This window comes from Hyperolius riggenbachi, chromosome 7, assembly GCF_040937935.1.
Source record: "Hyperolius riggenbachi isolate aHypRig1 chromosome 7, aHypRig1.pri, whole genome shotgun sequence".
NCBI lineage: Eukaryota > Metazoa > Chordata > Amphibia > Anura > Hyperoliidae > Hyperolius > Hyperolius riggenbachi.
The window spans coordinates 300,423,489-300,436,903 of record NC_090652.1 but is presented as its reverse complement, the minus strand read 5'-3'; the positions used below and the strand labels follow the sequence as shown (position 1 = coordinate 300,436,903).

The 13,415-nt window shown below is 49.0% G+C and overlaps 1 protein-coding gene across 1 annotated transcript in view; it reads left to right on the top strand.

The window, feature by feature from the left end:
• ERCC3 (ERCC excision repair 3, TFIIH core complex helicase subunit) overlaps window positions 1-12,796 on the top strand; it is a 53,363-nt gene extending 40,567 nt beyond the window's left edge. The window contains exons 13-15 of the mRNA XM_068246074.1: window positions 6,662-6,780; window positions 8,316-8,471; window positions 9,922-12,796. Coding sequence (XP_068102175.1) covers window positions 6,662-6,780; window positions 8,316-8,471; window positions 9,922-10,056 — 410 coding nt within the window. The 3' untranslated portion in view covers window positions 10,057-12,796. The remainder of the gene's footprint in view (window positions 1-6,661; window positions 6,781-8,315; window positions 8,472-9,921) is intronic.
• Window positions 12,797-13,415: the final 619 nt, after the last annotated feature.

Genomic DNA, 13,415 nt, shown 5'->3' with positions numbered 1-13,415 from the left:
TTGAACCTCTTTAGGACTCCTCATGCATGTTTGGAATGTACTCGTGTCCTCAACATTTTGTTAATATCACCCTGTGATGTTGGTCCCACAGCATTGTTGCTATTTGATTAAAATTGCAATCATGCAACATGCAGCATTTTTCAGCAAAAATTGCAACAATTTTGGGCTTAGATTGCGTTTTGCAGTTTGAACGAAGCCTTACTCAGTTTTGTAATGTTAGGGCACATTCGCACTCGCCCGCTAAGCGCTACCATTTTGCGCGAGTGATTTATACCACAATTAGCACAGTAAAATCACTGTACACGAATCGCGAGAAAATGCTGCAGGCAACACGTTTTGCGATTGCCGCTAATCGCTGCCATAGGGTTAAAATTGCGCTAGCGCTTCGGCGATTAGCGGGAATCGCCCACTAATCGCCCTACTGTGAATAAGCCCTAAATGTTGCAAGAGGACGGGTTTTTTTTCGAAACGGTGAAACATGCACTTTCTAATGATTAGAGACTGAATTTAGAAACGCTGGAAGAGGAGAGAGGATGAAAGGTACACTTAGCTTGTGTTGTAGCTGCCAGTTGTGAATCCGGCTGCTGCTTTGCACCTGCCCCCTGGTGGTGAGGAGAAGAAGCCACTTGATTGAAGCTTCTTGGCCTTTTAAGAGCAGCTAATTGGTAGTTTGGTTTCTCACGCCCTGTAAGTTGACCAGTGGGGACCCCCGTGGGGAGCGGAGTGGAGGCTGCCTGGTGGGGGTGGTGATCTCTGTTCACTAGTGACCCCTATGGGCCTCTTCTGCAGCATAATTAATTCCCGGCATCGCTGTGATGTCACCTTGCTGCAGGATTTATACACTGCTGGCCGTGCTTTGATTAATAAAGTATGTGGAAATATCCTGCTGAACTCGCTGCCTCTGCTGCTCCGAACACACCCAGCTCCACACCGCACACAGCTATCCTGCAGTCACTGAGCTCACTGCCTCTGCTGCTCCAAACACACCCTGCTCCACACAGCACACAGATATCCTGCAATCACTGAGCTCACTGCCTCTATGCTGCTCCAAACACACCCAGCTCCACACCGCACACAGATATCCTGCAGTCACTGAGCTCACTGCCTCTGCTGCTCCAAACGCACCCTGCTCCACACAGCACACAGATATCCTGCAATCACTGAGCTCACTGCCTCTGCTGCTCCACACACACCCAGCTCCACACAGCACACAGATATCCTGCAATCACTGAGCTCACTGCCTCTATGCTGCTCCGAACACACCCAGCTCCACACAGCACACAGATATCCTGCAATCACTGAGCTCACTGCCTCTGCTGCTCCAAACGCACCCTGCTCCACACCGCACACAGATGTCCTGCAGTCACTGAGCTCACTGCCTCTATGCTGCTCCAAACACACCCAGCTCCACACAGCACACAGATATCCTGCAATCACTGAGCTCACTGCCTCTGCTGCTCCAAACGCACCCAGCTCCACACAGCACACAGATATCCTGCAATCACTGAGCTCACTGCCTCTATGCTGCTCCGAACACACCCAGCTCCACACAGCACACAGATATCCTGCAATCACTAAGCTCACTGCCTCTGCTGCTCCACACACAGCCTGCTCCACGCTGCACACAGATATCCTGCAGTCACTGAGCTCACTGCCTCTGCTGCTCCAAACGCACCCTGCTCCACACAGCACACAGATATCCTGCAATCACTGAGCTCACTGCCTCTGCTGCTCCACACACACCCAGCTCCACACAGCACACAGATATCCTGCAATCACTGAGCTCACTGCCTCTATGCTGCTCCGAACACACCCAGCTCCACACAGCACACAGATATCCTGCAATCACTGAGCTCACTGCCTCTGCTGCTCCACACACACCCAGCTCCACACAGCACACAGATATCCTGCAATCACTGAGCTCACTGCCTCTGCTGCTTCAAACGCACCCTGCTCCACACCGCACACAGATGTCCTGCAGTCACTGAGCTCACTGCCTCTATGCTGCTCCAAACACACCCAGCTCCACACAGCACACAGATATCCTGCAATCACTGAGCTCACTGCCTCTGCTGCTCCAAACGCACCCAGCTCCACACAGCACACAGATATCCTGCAATCACTGAGCTCACTGCCTCTATGCTGCTCCGAACACACCCAGCTCCACACAGCACACAGATATCCTGCAATCACTGAGCTCACTGCCTCTATGCTGCTCCGAGCACACCCAGCTCCACACAGCACACAGATATCCTGCAATTACTGAGCTCACTGCCTCTGCTGCTCCACACACACCCAGCTCCACACAGCACACAGATTTCCTGCAGTCACTGAGCTCACTGCCTCTGCTGCTCCAAACGCACCCTGCTCCACACAGCACACAGATTTCCTGCAGTCACTGAGCTCACTGCCTCTGCTGCTCCAAACACACCATGCTCCACACAGCACACAGATATCCTGCAATCACTGAGCTCACTGCCTCTGCTGCTCCACACACACCGAGCTCCACACAGCACACAGATATCCTGCAGTCACTGAGCTTCACTGCCTCTATGCTGCTCCAAACACACCCTGCTCCACACCGCACACAGATATCCTGCAGTCACTGAGCTCACTGCCTCTGCTGCTCCAAACGCACCCAGCTCCACACAGCACACAGATATCCTGCAATCACTGAGCTCACTGCCTCTGCTGCTCCGAACACCCCCTGCTCCACACAGCACACTGATATCCTGCAATCACTGAGCTCACTGCCTCTGCTGCTCCACACACACACTGCTCCACACAGCACACAGATATCCTGCAATCACTGAGCTCACTGCCTCTGCTGCTCCAAACACACCCAGCTCCACACCGCACACAGATATCCTGCAATCACTGAGCTCACTGCCTCTGCTGCTCCAAACACACCCTGCTCCACACAGCACACAGATATCCTGCAGTCACTGAGCTCACTGCCTCTGCTGCTCCAAACACACCCTGCTCCACACAGCACACAGATATCCTGCAATCACTGAGCTCACTGCCTCTGCTGCTCCGAACACCCCCTGCTCCACACAGCACACAGATATCCTGCAATCACTGAGCTCACTGCCTCTGCTGCTCCAAACACACCCAGCTCCACACAGCACACAGATATCCTGCAGTCACTGAGCTCACTGCCTCTGCTGCTCCAAACGCACCCAGCTCCACACAGCACACAGATATCCTGCAGTCACTGAGCTCACTGCCTCTGCTGCTCCAAACACACCCTGCTCCACACAGCACACAGATATCCTGCAGTCACTGAGCTCACTGCCTCTGCTGCTCCACACCGCACACCCAGCTCCACACTGCACACAGATATCCTGCAATCACTGAGCTCACTGCCTCTGCTGCTCCAAACTCACCCAGCTCCACACAGCACACAGATATCCTGCAGTCACTGAGCTCACTGCCTCTGCTGCTCCAAACACACCATGCTTCACACAGCACACAGATATCCTGCAATCACTGAGCTCACTGCCTCTGCTGCTCCAAACACACCCTGCTCCACACAGCACACAGATATCCTGCAATCACTGAGCTCACTGCCTCTGCTGCTCCAAACACACCCATCTCCACACAGCACACAGATATCCTGCAATCACTGAGCTCACTGCCTCTGCTGCTCCAAACACACCCATCTCCACACAGCACACAGATATCCTGCAATCACTGAGCTCACTGCCTCTATGCTGCTCCAAACACACCCAGCTCCACACAGCACACAGATATCCTGCAATCACTGAGCTCACTGCCTCTGCTGCTCCAAACACACCCTGCTCCACGCTGCACACAGATATCCTGCAGTCACTGAGCTCACTGCCTCTGCTGCTCCACACACACCCAGCTCCACACAGCACACAGATATCCTGCATTCACTGAGCTCACTGCCTCTGCTGCTCCACACACAACCTGCTCCACACAGCACACAGATATCCTGCAGTCCCTGAGCTCACTGCCTCTGCTGCTCCAAACACACCATGCTCCACACAGCACACAGATATCCTGCAGTCACTGAGCTCACTGCCTCTGCTGCTCCAAACACACCCAGCTCCACACAGCACACAGATATCCTGCAGTCACTGAGCTCACTGCCTCTGCTGCTCCAAACACACCCAGCTCCACACAGCACACAGATATCCTGCAGTCACTGAGCTCACTGCCTCTGCTGCTCCACACCGCACACAGATATCCTGCGATCGCTAAGCTCACTGCCTCTGCTGCTCCACACACAGCCTGCTCCACGCTGCACACAGATATCCTGCAATCACTGAGCTCACTGCCTCTGCTGCTCCACACACACACCCTGCTCCACACCGCACACAGATATTCTGCGATCGCTAAGCTCACTGCCTCTGCTGCTCCACACACACACCCAGCTCCACACCGCACACAGATATCCTGCAATCACTGAGCTCACTGCCTCTATGCTGCTCCGAACACACCCTGCTCCACATTGCACACATATATCCTGCAATCACTGAGCTCACTGCCTCTATGCTGCTCCAAACACACCCAGCTCCACAATCCCCGCACAGACAGCTGTGAATCGACTAATGGGGGACAGAGGCACACAGATATCCTGCGATCGCTAAGCTCACTGCCTCTGAACACACCTGTAAACTCTCAAACCATTACACATCATGCGGCTGGAGGTATCTTTGATGGTAAACATTTGTACACAGTCTCTCTCACTGTTGATTGGTGGAGTCCAAGCTTTTTACCGGTGCCATTTGTAGCACTTTTTTTTTTTTTTAGATCACTCGGATTAAAAGGAAAAGATCGTGTTCAGTCGATTCACAACATTAAATTATCCAAACTAAGTTTAAAAATCATCCACGCCCATCAACCCAGTTTTATAAGGGAACGATTGATAGGGATCGGTTTGGCCCATCAGCATTTACAGTTTGTCTTCATACAATTCGATCAGAATAATCTGATTGAAGATTATTCCACTCACTTAAAAATTGTACCTTTATGGGCCCCTTAAAGAGGAACTCCAGTGAAAATAATGTAATAAAAAAAAGTGCTTCATTTTTACAATAATTATGTATACATGATTTAGTCAGTGTTTGCCCATTGTAAAATCTTTTAAATCCCTGATTTACATTCTGAAATTTATTTCATGGTGACATTTTTACTGTTGGCAGGTAATGTAGCTGCTGCTTGCTTTCTTGGCAGTTGGAAACAGCTGTAAACAGCTATTTCCCACAATGCAGCAAGGTTCACAGACAGGAAACTGCCAGGAGTACCACGGTCCTTAGAGTTTCTTGTAGGAGGAGTTTCACCACAATATCAGCCATACAGCGCCCCCTGATGATCCGTTTGTGAAAATGAACAGATTTCTCATGTAAAAAGAAGTATAAGCTACTGATTGGGATAAAGTTCAATTCTTGGTCGGAGTTTCTCTTTAAATCTGAAAATGCATCAGACAATTTTACCTGTCGGCAAATGGCAGATTTGATCGCTGTGATCGAATCTGCTAGAGATCGCTAATGCAAACGTTGCTTAATCAAATTTAATCACAAATTGATCAATATGGTCGATCACGCAGGGCGGAGAAAGTTGATCGGTGGCAGGTTTGGAGTGCATCACTAGTGGCTTTTGGTTTGGCGACGGCAGGCGCAGAGCGCTGGCAGTACCATCACCTGTCCCGCTGGTGTCCTCCCGTGTCCGATGTTTTACTTCATGTCACGGGGTTTCCTCCTCCTGCGTCTTCTTTGCCCCCTGTCATGTGACACAAGCTGAAACTCAAACACTAGAGCTCCGGCAGCATGCATGCTGGCAGCCTACATACCGGACCTCTAGTGTTTAAACTTCTCTCCCTGTCATGTGACACAGACTGAAGACACAGGGAGTAGGAGACCTGTGGAATAAAGTAAACCACCAGACACAAGGGGACATGCCAGGGGGGTAGGTGAGAGCCCTGCTGCCAGGGGGAACACAGATTTATCTTCTCTTTTTTTTTTGGGGGGGGGGGGGGGGGGGAGAACTGGCCAAGCAGGAGGCTCCACAGATTTTCAATCTGTTTCGTGCTGAAATTGATTGAAAATCTGTGTACAGTTTATGAGCAGGCAATAGATCCCTCTCTGCTCTGATTTGATCAGAGAAGGCTCTGATGGTCGATCTGGTGGCCAGCTATAGGTGTATGGCCACCAGCTTGATGGGCTTCAACTCTTGTGGTCCTTAGACACCTCCTTCCTCCAAGCCATGTCACACCTCCATAAACGTGTTGTATGTGTGACCTCCCCCGATGTAATGGCATTTATCGTTCCATAGGATTTCCATCAATCCCTCACACCCAAGCCACCGCTTCTTCAATTGGCTCCCAACAGGCCGGAGGTTTTGGGCTACCTCCATTAAATAAAAATCCTTTCCCCCTCGGCTGTCAACCTCTGGAACTCTCACTACACTGGTTGTCATCAATAAACTGTCCCTTGTCACTGCTCCTTTGTATATTGTGTGTCTGATTGATAAATTGTCTCCTGAGTCATTTCCTTTTTAATGTATCTTGCTTATACTGCTGTATATTTTGTGTGTCCTATCTCCTTCTAGAGCCATGAAGTTGTTGTTTTTTGTTTTTGTTTTTTTTGTGCCAAATCCAATTCCATGCGACTAATAATGATTGTGATTGTAGGTATGGTGGCGGAGGAGTACAACGCCTTCTTCTACTCTCTAGTGTCTCAGGACACGCAGGAAATGGCCTATTCCACCAAGAGGCAGAGATTCCTGGTGGATCAGGGCTACAGCTTCAAGGTACGCTGCTCTCCTACTGATCACACTATTATCTTACAGAGGAAGAATTATCATGCGTATCATACAGTATTATTTACACTCTGTTGCATGTTGCTAACAGGCTGACTGCAGGACCTCACAATCTAATTCCCCTGCTGTAGTCTAGAGACAATTTAAAGGATACCACAACTGAAATGTGACATAATGAGATAGACATGTTTATGTACAGTGCCTAGCACACAGATAACTATGCTGTGTTCCTTTTTTTCTTTCTCTGCCTGAAAGAGTTAAATATCAGGTATGTAAGTGGCTGACTCAGTCCTGACTCAGACAGGAAGTGACTACAGTGTGACCCTCACTGATAAGAAATTCCCCTTTTTTACCTCTTTCTTGCTCTCAGAAGCCATTTTCTGCTAGGAAAGTGTTTTATAGTTGGAATTTCTTATCAGTGAGGGTCACACTGTAGTCAGGACTGAGTCAGCCCCTTACATACCTGATATTTAACTCTTTCAGGCAGAGAAAGAAAAAAAGGAACACAGCATAGTTATCTGTGTGCTAGGCACTGTACATACACATGTCTATCTCATTATGTCACATTTCAGTTGTGGTATCCTTTAAGGGGAATCTGTTTAAAGTGGATCCGAGATAAACTTTTACTCATTGCATAATTGTGTTCCTTTCATATTAGTTTATAGGGCATTCCTCAAGTCAAATACTTGTTGTTTTTTTTTGTTAATCTAATTTCCTATAAACTAAACAAGCCTCGCCCACAGCTCCTTTTTGTGCCTTGGCACTGTAGCTAGGGCTTATGGGAGCTCAGTCTGGGGAGGAGGAGGATACTAGCCATTGATATCAGAGGCAGATGGGAGGAGGAGAGGGAATTGAATTTACACACAGGCAAGCTGATAGCATCTCCAGCCCTCAGCCTGTGACAAACAGAACATGGCTGCCCTCATTGTATCACAGGAATAAATAATCCTAAACGGTTGAAGCTGTTTGCAGCTAGATATGCTGTGTAAATTATCTAAACTTTAGATAAGATATATAGACAAGTTACTTGTTAGTTTTTCATCTCGGATCCTCTTTAAAAGAGTACCTAAAGTGTAAAAGCCTGTCATGCCGAGCTCCGTCTAAGGGTCTTTTTCCACTAGCAATCGCCTAATGAAAATACAAACTATTGCAATTTTGCATTGTTTGTGTATGCGATCTGGATTATGCATTTATCGTTTAACATTAAAGTGCAATTGCAGGCAAAATCACTGCAAAAAGCGACTGCGCTTTACAGAAGATCGAATCGCGATAGTATAAAATAATTTTCGCGATTCCTGTTTTAAAGTATCAACCCTAGCGATTTAAAAACTGCTAGCCTTTTGCGATTTGAAGCGAATACTCTCAGTGGGAACGGATGTGACTCTTATGAGTCAGTGGAGAATCGCGCCTCTGCTAAAATTCAAGTTGCGTTTTCAAGAACAAAAAGAAAAAAAGTACTTTTTGCAGCATAATTTTGCACATCGCATGCAGATTGATGTCAGAGTGACAGGTTCTCTTGTCTACAGGTGATCACCAAGCTGGCCGGCATGGAGGAGGAGGATTTGGCCTTTTCCACCAAAGAGGAGCAGCAGCAGCTTCTGCAGAAAGTGTTGGCGGCCAGCGATCTGGATGCAGAAGAGGAGGTGGTGGCCGGAGAGTATGGAACCAAGTCCTCCACTCATGTAAGGAAAATGGTGGTACTGACGCATCTTCCCAGTCCCGCTGTCTTCTCCTCCCTCCGTGCTCCCGCTGTCTCCTTCTCCCTCCGTGCTCCCGCTGTCTCCTCCTCCCTCTGTGCTCCCGCTGTCTCCTCCTGCCTCCGTGCTCCCGCTGTCTCCTCCTGCCTCCGTGCTCCCGCTGTCTCCTCCTGCCTCCGTGCTCCCGCTGTCTCCTCCTGCCTCCGTGCTCCCGCTGTCTCCTCCTGCCTCCGTGCTCCCGCTGTCTCCTCCTCCCTCTGTGCTCCCGCTGTCTCCTTCTCCCTCCGTGCTCCCGCTGTCTCCTCCTCCCTCTGTGCTCCCGCTGTCTCCTCCTGCCTCCGTGCTCCCGCTGTCTTCTCCTCCCTCCGTGCTCCCGCTGTCTCCTCCTCCCTCCGTGCTCCCGCTGTCTCCTCCTCCCTCCGTGCTCCCGCTGTCTCCTCCTCCCTCCGTGCTCCCGCTGTCTCCTCCTCCCTCTGTGCTCCCGCTGTCTCCTCCTCCCTCTGTGCTCCCGCTGTCTCCTCCTCCCTCTGTGCTCCCGCTGTCTCCTCCCTCTGTGCTCCCGCTGTCTCCTCCTCCCTCCGTGCTCCCGCTGTCTCCTCCTCCCTCCCTGCTCCCGCTGTCTCCTCCCCCCTTCCTGCTCCCACTGTCTCCTCCCTCCCTCTCTGCTCCCGCTGTCTCCTCCTCCCTCCCTGCTCCCGCTGTCTCCTCCTCCCTCCCTGCTCCCGCTGTCTCCTCCCCCCTTCTTGCTCCCACTGTCTCCTCCCTCCCTCTCTGCTCCCACTGTCTCCTCCCTCCCTCTCTGCTCCCGCTGTCTCCTCCTCCCTCCCTGCTCCCGCTGTCTCCTCCTCCCTCCCTGCTCCCGCTGTCTCCTCCTCCCTCTCTGCTCCCGCTCTCTGTGGTCCCACTGCCTCATCCTCCCTCCCCAGTCCTGCTGGCTTCTCCTCCCTCCCCGGGCCCGCTGCTACGTCCTCCCTCCCTTCTGCCGCATCATTCCCGCTGCATCATCATCCCCGGTCCCGCTGCCTAGCCCTCCCCAGTCCCACATCCTCCCTCCCTCCCCGTCCTGCTGTCTCATCCTCCTTGCTGCCTTGTCCTCCCTTCCTCCTCGGGTTCTCTACCTCGTCCTCCCTCCCCCGTCCTGCTGCCTTATCCATCCACCCTGCTGCCTCGTCCTCCCTTCCTCCTTGGGCCCTCTGCCTCGTCCTCCCTCCCCTGTCCCGCTGCCTCGTCCTCCCTGCTGCTTCGTCCTCCCTCTCTCCCTCTTTGGGCCTGCTGCCTCCCTCCCCGCCCTGCTGCCTCGTCCTTGCTGCTTCCTCGCCCTCCCTCCTGTCTGCCACCTCCCCGGTATTCTCAATAGATGATAGAAACCAGCATACTATAAAACTATCTCTTTCTGGGGTTCAGCCCGCTCACAATGCTTTGGTGTCTCCTGCAGATGGCGCGGCGTGTCGGCACCATGAGCTCCATGTCCGGGGCAGACGATACCGTATATATGGAGTACCATGCCCCCCGGAACAAGGGAGCTTCCGGCAAGCATGTCCATCCGCTCTTCAAGCGCTTCCGAAAATGAAAGTCTGGACTCTTCATTATAACGCGTCTCACCCGTCCGGCATACCGCTCTACAGGTGGTGAGATGAGCGGGGGTCCGCTGCTGCTTCCTGCTAAGATCCATCCTCCCCTATCACAAGCCACAGGGAGGCATCCTATACTCACCTTCTTCTCCCGACTAGTAGCGATTGTCAGTGACGTGTTGACCATACGTATTTATTGCAAATTGTACGCAGCCTGGAATTAGACTACAAATGTCAGGAAGTGGCCTCGTTTCAATCTGCATACAATTTGCATGCAAGCCAGAATTGACTCTCTTGTGGCCAATAGCAGCTCCCTGGATTCCTGATGACAAATACAAATTAGAGTGTGGAACGCTTCCAGAGTTCTTTGAACATCTTCTCTGCGGTGGTGCTAGTTGCATAGCCCTTATTAGCCAAAGTAAATCATGCCCAGGGACAGTTTTGTGATCCCAAAATGCTAGTAATGTCTTGTTTGCCAGTTTCCAAAACTTCTTTGATTCGGCTCACTGGGCGTGTCCTTGGTAACCACTCCCCCAGCCTTGTGGATGGTTCTTTGACTCAGCCTTTTTTGCCATTCCAGGGAATATGTGGAGAGGAAATGCCAGCTCAGGCTCCTCCCTCTTCACAGTATTCTGTACATGAGGCTGCATTCATTCCTTATCAGATCTTGTAATTCAGGAAGTGGTGTGAATGTTTTCCAAAGGGGGTGGGTGGGCATGGAGCATCGACGCTGCAACACCCCTGTAGTGCTGTTAGGGGGCGCCCACTTTGGGAAGCTCAGTTAATTTATATAAATTATATACGGTAAATAGATCTGTCCTGTGCAGACCTCTGAGAAACCACACCTGGCTAAGTTTGCTGTTCATAAGTTGTGGCTGTTTCTGAGATTTCCTTCAAATTTTATAAACTTTATCAGTTCAGATTTTGGACACACAATTCTCTCTACACTTGCCTGTAGATAAAGAAAACACAGGCAGTTACTAAAAAAACACACACAGCTCGGACCATGGTGCTTGATATTTTTTGTTCTTGTTTGATTTGTGGAGTCCACTGAGGCTCAGTAGAAAGTGGACTTAAAGGGGAAAAATAATAACCAAGATTTGATGGGAGGATAAAGCGGGGACTATAATGGCCGACTGCTGTGATGGTTTAGAGGAATCTCGAGTCATATCTGTGTTCCGCCTAAACCTCCATGCAGATACTGGCTCCCTGCAGACTCTGAGCTTGCATAGCTCACCTGACCCTAGTCCAGCCCGTCTGTTGGTGCCCAGGAATACAGCATTGTGACGTGGCCTTGGGAGAGGAGGTGTGTCTACATTCACTGACGCTGAAGGTGGGCAGTGCCTCGTAGTGCCCTGTAGTTTATTTCCCCACACTATGCTTTAACTGAGGGGCATGTCTCTAAATTCACTGCTGAAGGTGGGCGGTGCCTCATGCCCTGTAATTTTGTTCCCCCACCCTATGCTTGAATTGGGGGGGGGGGGGGGGGCATGTCGACATTCACTGACGCTGAAGGTAGGAGGTGCTTCATGCCTATAGTTAGTTTCCCCTACACTATGCTTAAATTGTAGCTCTGACGCAAGATTTATTTCTATGGCGACCTGGCGCTCATAGATTATTTATTTGAATCATTTTATTGTAACACAATAAAATGTAGTGAAATGAAAATATTCCTTAAAGGAATAAAGTAATTTTTTTTTCTTCCTTATCGCTGTGTTGCTGCTTTTTCTATCTTATATTTAAAAAAAAAAATGGGGATTATGTGAAAGTGGTAACAGAAAAGTTTGCGTTGCCCGTAGCAACTACTCGATGATGGGTAGTTGTAATTCTTTTTTTGTCTTAGTTTTATATAAACATTTGCAATGATTTTCTATGCTAACCTGTTTTTTCCCCCTCTTGTAAGACTTTTTACTTTTGGATATATATATATGTGTGTTGCATATAGCATTGACAGGGTGGTTTACTGAGATTGGAGAGCCGCCCTAAGCCATACAAAAAATATGGACTGGACTTTTGTATAATGTGTGTGATAAGTGGCACAATTCTTTATTCCAGTGGGTCATATCAGAACCTCCTGAGGATGGCCAGATAATGTGCATTGTTTAAAATGGAACAAATGTGTCCACCTCCATTTGTTTCTCTTCTCAGGTTCCCTTTACGTTTGGACTTAAAGGACAACTGTAGTGATAGATATATGGAGGCTGCCATATTTATTTCCTTTTAAGTAATACCAGTCACCTGGTTATCCTACTGATCCTCTGCCTCTAATACTTTTTGCCATAGCCCCTGAACAAGCATGCAGCAGAGCAGGTGTTGCTGACATTGTTGTCCAATCTGGCAAGATTAGCTGCATGCTTGTTTCTGGTGTGATTCAGACTATACTGCATCCAAATAGATCAGCAGGGGTGCCAGGCAACTGGTATCGCTTAAAAGGAAATAAATACGGCAGCCTCCATATACCTCTAGTTGTCCTTTAAATATATTCTGCATAGCCTAGATTTATGTTAAAACTTCTCAGTGTGGCTACTGCACATGATTGAAGTACACAATCTCAAAATTTATTAGCTTTTCAGCACCCCCACTGCATTCTGATATGACCCAGGTGAAGAATGCAACTGACAGCAGAAACCCCATATGTTGTCCAGGCCCCAAGTGGGAACTGTGAGGTAATTGGAAGGTGAATGTTTAGTAAGAACCATGACATGAACGCTCTTTATAATACAGTATTTTCAATCAAAACGTTCTTGTGTGTGTGTTTTTTGTTAACACTGGTATTAATGATATATAGAAGGCCAATTGTAACACATTGTATCAGGTGCTGGGTGGAGTTTATTAATGAGATTTATTTATTACTAATAATCCCAATGTGCATGGAAATAAAATGTGATATAGTACATTGTCACTCACGTCACACTCTAATCCCTACCATAGTCATAGTGTAATGTCCTCCCATATTATTATGTATTTATATAGCACTAACATCTTCTGCAGCACTTTACATAGTACATAGTCATGTCACTGGCTGTCCTCAGAGGAGCTCACAATCTAATCCTACCATAGTCATAGTCTAATGTCCTACCATATTATTATGTATTTATATTGCACTGGCATCTCCTGCAGCACATTACAGAGTACATAGTCATGTCACTGACTGTCCTCAGAGGAGCTCACAATCTATAACTGCCATAGTCTAATGTCCTACCATATTATTTTTATAATGCATTTATATAGCAGTCATCACTCCCACAATATGATCCTACCATAATAATGTAATAGGACATTAGACAATGACTTTGTATACAGTGCTGACTGAGGAGCTCACAATCTAATCCTTACCCTAGATGTCTAATGTTCCTAC